Genomic DNA, 6,887 nt, shown 5'->3' with positions numbered 1-6,887 from the left:
TGGCCTATATATATATATATATATATATATATATATATATATATATATATATATATATGGTTCAAGTGAAAGGAGTGCAAGAATGACGAAATACTGTGGAGGAAGTATCCCCAGCATGGGAACAGTATTTTGACCAATAAAAGGTATGTTGTGTGAAGTCTATTAAAATGTGTTGAAAATGTGTTGAATGGTTACTTTTTTGGGAGTACACATAAATGCGAAATTAGAATGCTCTATTTAAAAAAAAAAAAATTGAAAGCTATATGCAATCACCTTGGACATGACCAACAATTTTACCACATCATCTTATATAAAATGCTCCAAATATCCTTTGAATGTGTATGCCTACGTATAAACATGTGCAAGTTTTTTTTTGTCTTTTCATAAAATAACTGTCTACGCTGTAGTGACGTCTAAATATGCGCAATACGAGCAAATTATACAGGTGATCATTTGCAGGCCCCATGCAACACAGATGTATCCAAATAGGCCTCTACTTTATGATATGCTGCTGTAGAGAAGGAAAAAAACAACAGATGTACAATTAACATCACTTGCAGTTTAATGCAACGTCAGAAGGCAGGCAGCTGTCCCGGTAGAGATGAAGAAGACCTGTGAGCAGCCACACAGCGTTCAGACCACACGGACATTACCTGGATGAGGACACAGTGAAAATAGTCTCCTGGCGGTAAGGTGTGGACTGACGTTATGAATCATGACTTTAGCTTTAACTAATCAAAAATGACGTGACTTGATTGTTCCTCCATGGCCAAAGATAAGAAATGATGCTATTATGTGCTACGGGCACAAGATGCTGCACGTTTATAGGCCCAGATAGTTTATGGGCGGACATGAGTTTTGGACTATATGAATGAGAGTTGTTTTTTTAAAGTTTTATTATTGACATTTTAAAACATTTTACTGGTTTAAAAAAAAATATTGCATCTGAAATGACTTTTGGATTTTCAGTTCTTTTTTTTACCTGTTCTCTTTCAAACCTAAAAAAAAAATGATATTTGTATAGCTTTTTTTTTTTTTTTTTTGCTTAGTGGAGATATGCGCAACCTTGACAGTCATGGCATCACCTATTTGGCACAATGTGGTGAGGTAAGCTTCGCATCACTAAATATGGTTCCTAAAACCACTAACAAGGGTTAAACGACCCTCTCTCTCCCTGACACGCTTTTGCAATACTGCACTTCACTGTCATGCAAAGAAAGCACATTTTCAGTTGTGATATAACAAATTCTAATGTCATGTTTTGAAACATATTGGGTTATGATACTAAGGCTTATTCACAATTTTTGAAATAAATAATTTACATAAATTACAATGCTGTGTCATTTCTATGTTGGCCTGTACTATTTCGGCCTTACAGTTAATAAAGGTTAACATGATGTTGTTAACCTATTAATTCATTAACTGTGGATGTACAGGGCTGGTAGTGTGCGAAAAAATGATTCACCAATGGTTATAAGTCATATTTTTGATATTATTTAAATAGGCTACTAGCCTAATACGATGCAGTTAAATTATATAAAAAATATATATTTCATTTGGTGATCAGGCCTGTTTAGTGCACGGACGTTTGGGCTACTTGATGGACTTTATTCCCATGAGTTTAGTAGTAAGAAATCAATGAGATTGGCCTAATTTTGTATCCAAACACAACCCCCTTAAAGTTAAAATAATAATAACTGTGTCAAACTACCACAACTAACCTATTTGTTTGTAAAAAAAAAAAAAAAAAAAAAAAAGAATATAAAAAAACATACATATAGCACATTAAACGTGCAGAGACTATTGGTGATGTAAGATACCCAGAGGTGGGAGGATAGGTGTTTTCTATGCTTTTTAAACAGAGGGCAGGCTGGGGTCTTTCCAGGTAACCATGGACACCATCACTTTCAGATGCTATTCAGACGAATCGAAACTTAAGCAGTTTCTTCACTTCACATCCATTGGTTCGGTTTTGGATATGACTAATAACATTACACCGTGTGAGAAAACACAGCGTCCCCGCTCTGCATTAACACCCCCCCTCCTCCTCCTCCTCCTCCTCCTCCTTTTTTTTTTTTTTTTTTTATACCTTTCTGTGCAGATCTCGCGAGAGTTCCGGGCGTTCGCTGTATCTCGGCCGTGGCTTTGCAGCAGACAGAGGGAGAAGGCAGGCAGGCAGCATCATGGCGGACAGAGACAGTGGCAGCGAGCAGGGAGGAGCAGCGACGGGCCCAGGCTTCGGTCCCATGCACCCGGCGACGGGAGGGGCGGGCTCGGCTTCCGGGCTCCAGCACGAGACACAAGAACTGGCGTCGAAGCGGGTTGACATCCAGAACAAACGCTTCTACCTGGACGTGAAGCAGAACGCGAAAGGCCGCTTCTTAAAGATAGCAGAAGTCGGGGCCGGCGGAAACAAGAGCCGCCTCACGCTCTCCATGTCCGTGGCGGTCGAGTTCCGTGACTACTTGGGGGACTTCATCGAACACTACGCCCAGCTGGGGCCGAGCAACCCGGCGCTGGTGCAAGACGAGCCCCGGAGAGCGCTGAAGAGCGAGTTCCTGGTGCGGGAGAATCGGAAGTACTACATGGATCTGAAAGAGAACCAGAGGGGACGGTTCTTGAGGATCCGACAGACCGTAAACCGGGGGCCCGGGTTGGGATCCACGCAAGGCCAGACCATCGCTCTGCCGGCGCAGGGACTTATTGAGTTTCGTGACGCTTTGGCTAAACTTATTGACGATTACGGTGTGGAGGACGAGCCTGCGGAGCTGCCGGAGGGGTCGTCATTGACTGTGGACAACAAGCGCTTTTTCTTCGACGTCGGATCCAATAAGTACGGGGTGTTCATGCGGGTGAGCGAGGTGAAGCCGACGTACCGCAACTCCATCACGGTGCCCTACAAAGTGTGGTCCAAATTTGGGAATACTTTCTGTAAATACGCCGAGGATATGAAGAAGATCCAGGAGAAACAGCGGGAGAAAAGGGCAAGCGAGCTGCAGCAACAAGAGGAGATGCAGGCGGACGATGGAGACGAGGATTGATATAGAGAGAGAGAGAGGGAGCAAGAGGAGGAGGAGGGGGGGAAAGAAGAAGAAGGAGAAGAAGAAGAAGAAGAAAAAAAAAAACATGCAAGAGTAATGAAAATAACAAGAGAAATATAATTAAAAACTCTACTGTACAAAGAAAGAAATCTAAAGATTTAACTGTAATGGTTTAACTCCAAGGGAGCATCACCCACAATATAAGAAACCTCCACAACCTGACAGTTATGACATGTTGTCACTCATCGCTGGATGTTACCCCACTTATCAACCATTAATACAGTAACAGGCTGCTAAACAAAGTAATAACATTATATTTGAACATTGTTTCCTACTTGACAAACAATATTGAACTTGAGTGTTTATTTCCCTTATTAACAGAAAACTTTTGTACCAGTTAAAGCTATTGTAAAAAAAAAAACAGAAAAAAAAAGAAGAAGAAATGTCTGCAATGTTCAACTGGAATTATTGCAGAGCACCGAGGAAAAGCCAGTTTCCTTTTTTTTTCCATGTGAGCTAACGACTTCAGCACAAATCAGATATTTTAATTTTAAAAACCAAAATTCAAAACACTTTGTAAAAGGTTGTCACGTGTACCTGCCATCCTATTTACCTTTACCTGTGAGTAGAGATGTGTTTACACATAAATCATATGAGGGCTAGGCCTGATTCAAAAAACTGGTTAGATGTCATGCAGTATAAAAGGACCATTTAGACATTTTCATCAAATGAAATAAGTGCTATATTTGTCGTGCAATATGCATTGCATAAAAATCCAATATATTGAACTGGTCAATGGCTCTTGATGACGTTTGCCAGAGGCATTCAAAGAAATATTAATATTGTAATTTTGTTTCAGTTGAAATTGTTGCCATGCGGATGGATATATTATAGACTACCTTTGTGTCTCGTTGTTAATGCAAAGTGTTCATTTAAAAAAGGTACTAAATGTGTAATCGATAGAGGAAATGCAGTGACAACATGTAGCAAATGGCCTGAATTGCAGTTACCCAACAACACAAACACTTTACATACTGTGCTGATTGGCTTTAGTGGTCTGAAAAAAAAAAAAAAAAAAAAAAAAGGGGGGGCAAAATTCAGCAGAGCATTATTGGTTCGTACATCTGAAACATTTTGTGATCTTGTTCAGTCATAAAAGTCCAAATGGTGCCAAGGAGTGCTGTTGCTGCATGTTCATCTGCACTAAGATAGATTTCGTTGGTTTCCCAAAATATTGGCTCAAGGACTCTTCCATATGTATCTTTATCTGCCTGTAGTGTACGAATCTCAAGTTTCCGTACCGAGTGATTTCCATCCAGCGGCTTGGTGTAGTTGTAGTGGAAGTTGTTCCATAGCGAGATCGTGAAAGGAGTGACCTTGAGAACAGTAATCGAAATATCACCGTCACATTACGAGGAGGGCCACCGAGGAGCTCGGGATAAGCCGAGGTGAAGAGGGTTCAACTCGCCCACTGGTGAACCTTCAGCAGCGTCTCGGTGGATTCGCCCGTCCCTACGAGTTTTAAGACCCGAAGGTGTGACGTTCAGTGGGGCTACTTCGGACACTCATTCATGGCTCCACTTTAGATCTGTACGCCCATATATCTACGGGGTCGGGTGGGGGTGGGGGTTCTGTTTAGGTCTAATTGTAAATATTTTGGCTGCCACACGGGAAACGACTGGTTTCCAAAACCAGTTCAGTCGCATCTCATAGATGTGTGATAGCAGTTTTATAAACTCTGTCAGTAAACTCCAGAGAAACTGGCAACAATCAGATAATGTCAGATTTACCTCAGCATCGAATTCAATGACTGCTCCCAATGTTTAGATTGACTGGAAACCAGCAAACCAGACAGTCCTTGACCACCTATTTTTGGAGCCTCTGGTATAAGTATACCTGAATGATACCTGATTGGGAGCGTCCTCTTCAGCATATAAACAACCTGGTGCCTTACACACTCCGCATGCTTACACGCTGGCCTGGTGCTTTGGATCGCAGTTTGGCTTCCTTTTCGTTATCGTTTTTCCTCTCTCTCTTTCTTCCACCTGTTGTGCGTCCCAGCCCCCTTGTGTGCTAGTGCACGACTTGTGGTGCTAAAAAAGGGTTCGTTACAATCTTTTTTTTTTTTTTTTTTTTTGCTCTGCTACCTTCCTTTCTTTCCTAACCTCATTGCCATCCCCTCTCTCCAGCCATCCAGGTATCGGCCTACATGTAAACATGGAAGGGGGTAGTCACCTAGATGATGCAGAGGAGTTAGCTCTTCACTAGCCTAGCGCATTTAGCGGGGGAGAGCGGGGGCTGATTGGGAACATCAGTAGTAGCCTGAAATAATATAAATTATTGTGGACAAGCCCCCCTTTTGAAATGCTCGTTCTACGGCTTGGGTAGTTATGTGTATGTTGTGAGTCGCTCAATTAATGGGGAGCAGCAAGCATGTCTTGTTTTTTTTTTTTGTTGTTTTTTTTGGTAGTTTTACCTTTTCAGCGTTATTCCACGTTATTTGTAATTTTGGAATGTTTTCGCCCACAAAAAATATATCTATTTTTTTTGTGCAACATTTCATCACTGTGTGCAATATCGTATGTGCCAATGGTGGCAATATATGTATATCAATTAAATATATGATTACTATTTGAAAGCATGTGGCTGAATTCCATGTTTATTTCTCATGAAGGAGTTGTATGCCTTTATTTGCACTCAAAGCTCCACTCTGGAGGAAAATATAGTAAACCAAGGTCTTAGCAGCCTGTTGGGTTAAGCAGTTCACATAAGTACTTTAACTTGAAATAGAACAATGTCACTGCAAGTATGCCTCTCTTTAGGAAAAGGGTAAACTTGGCTTAATGGTTGGTTGAAGGTAGACTATAAACACACAATGCAGTTTTTGTGAAAAGGAAAACTTAAAAAAAAAAACAGTGAAATCTCCATTTTTAGCTTTAAGCTAAGAAAAGGTGCTTCAGTCCAATTCTCATTAAGGTGTATGGTGAACTGTCTTCAGTGGTTGTTGTGTGTAGCACTTTGCTTTCCCAGGTTAATGAAATGCCTGACCAATACTTGTTTAAAATGATCTCAACAAAGAATGTCTCTTAATTTTCCTTTATTTTATTTTTTTTAAAGATAAAGAAGTATTTGATTTGCTCATTTTGGTTTTGATGCATTAAATATAATTTATGTACATTTGACAAATTTCAAAAATAAATTTAATTTACCCGATGAGGGAAAATCTACATTCAAAATGTATGTGTTTTTTATGTTTCGTTTTCTTGTTGGAGAAAAAATAACCTTCTCAAAATGTCTTCAATTCACTGATGAAAAGTATGTTTAATTTTGATGTAGTGTTGTCCGCAATGTCTGACTCTACATTTACAATGATACTAATTACTTAAGCTTAATTTTACAGCCTTTAAAATGCAAACTTTGCAATGACAAGTTACTGATGACTCATGTCTTCTTAGCGATTTCTACATTAGTACTGTATGTATAATACTGGGCTGTAAAATAAAGCATTACTTTGTTCTCTAATCGTGTGATCATTTGTAAGTGACCATTGCTGTTCTGTGAGCTTTACATACCATTTGGAAAATGAAAGCTTATTTATCACGACCCAACATAACTGGGTCTTTTTAAGTTTTGTTTGCAAATAACCATTTCTGAGAATAGCAGGTCAAAAAGGTTTTTTTTTATTAATACTTTAAGTTAATGGCTATTTACAAGTTAGGTAACTTTTCTAGTAACAAGCTAGAGTTCTGGTGTAATGCTTAATAATGGTAAGATGTAAAAGACGTTAATAAATAATATTTATTTTATCACTAATAATAGGAATAAGACAGACATTATCCTTCACCA

The 6,887-nt window shown here is 39.5% G+C and overlaps 1 protein-coding gene across 1 annotated transcript in view; it reads left to right on the top strand.

Moving 5' to 3' along the window:
* Window positions 1-6,551, top strand: part of puraa (purine-rich element binding protein Aa) — a 9,252-nt gene extending 2,701 nt beyond the window's left edge. Inside the window, exon 2 of the mRNA XM_054625595.1 lies at window positions 2,102-6,551. Within this exon, the coding sequence (XP_054481570.1) occupies window positions 2,184-3,041 (858 nt within the window). The 5' untranslated portion in view covers window positions 2,102-2,183 and the 3' untranslated portion in view covers window positions 3,042-6,551. The remainder of the gene's footprint in view (window positions 1-2,101) is intronic.
* The last annotated feature ends 336 nt before the right edge of the window (window positions 6,552-6,887 follow it).

The sequence above is a fragment of the Anoplopoma fimbria genome, chromosome 24 (assembly GCF_027596085.1).
Source record: "Anoplopoma fimbria isolate UVic2021 breed Golden Eagle Sablefish chromosome 24, Afim_UVic_2022, whole genome shotgun sequence".
Taxonomy (NCBI): Eukaryota; Metazoa; Chordata; class Actinopteri; order Perciformes; family Anoplopomatidae; genus Anoplopoma; species Anoplopoma fimbria.
The sequence above is the reverse complement of the archived record's forward strand: the minus strand, read 5'-3'. Positions and strand labels throughout refer to the sequence as shown.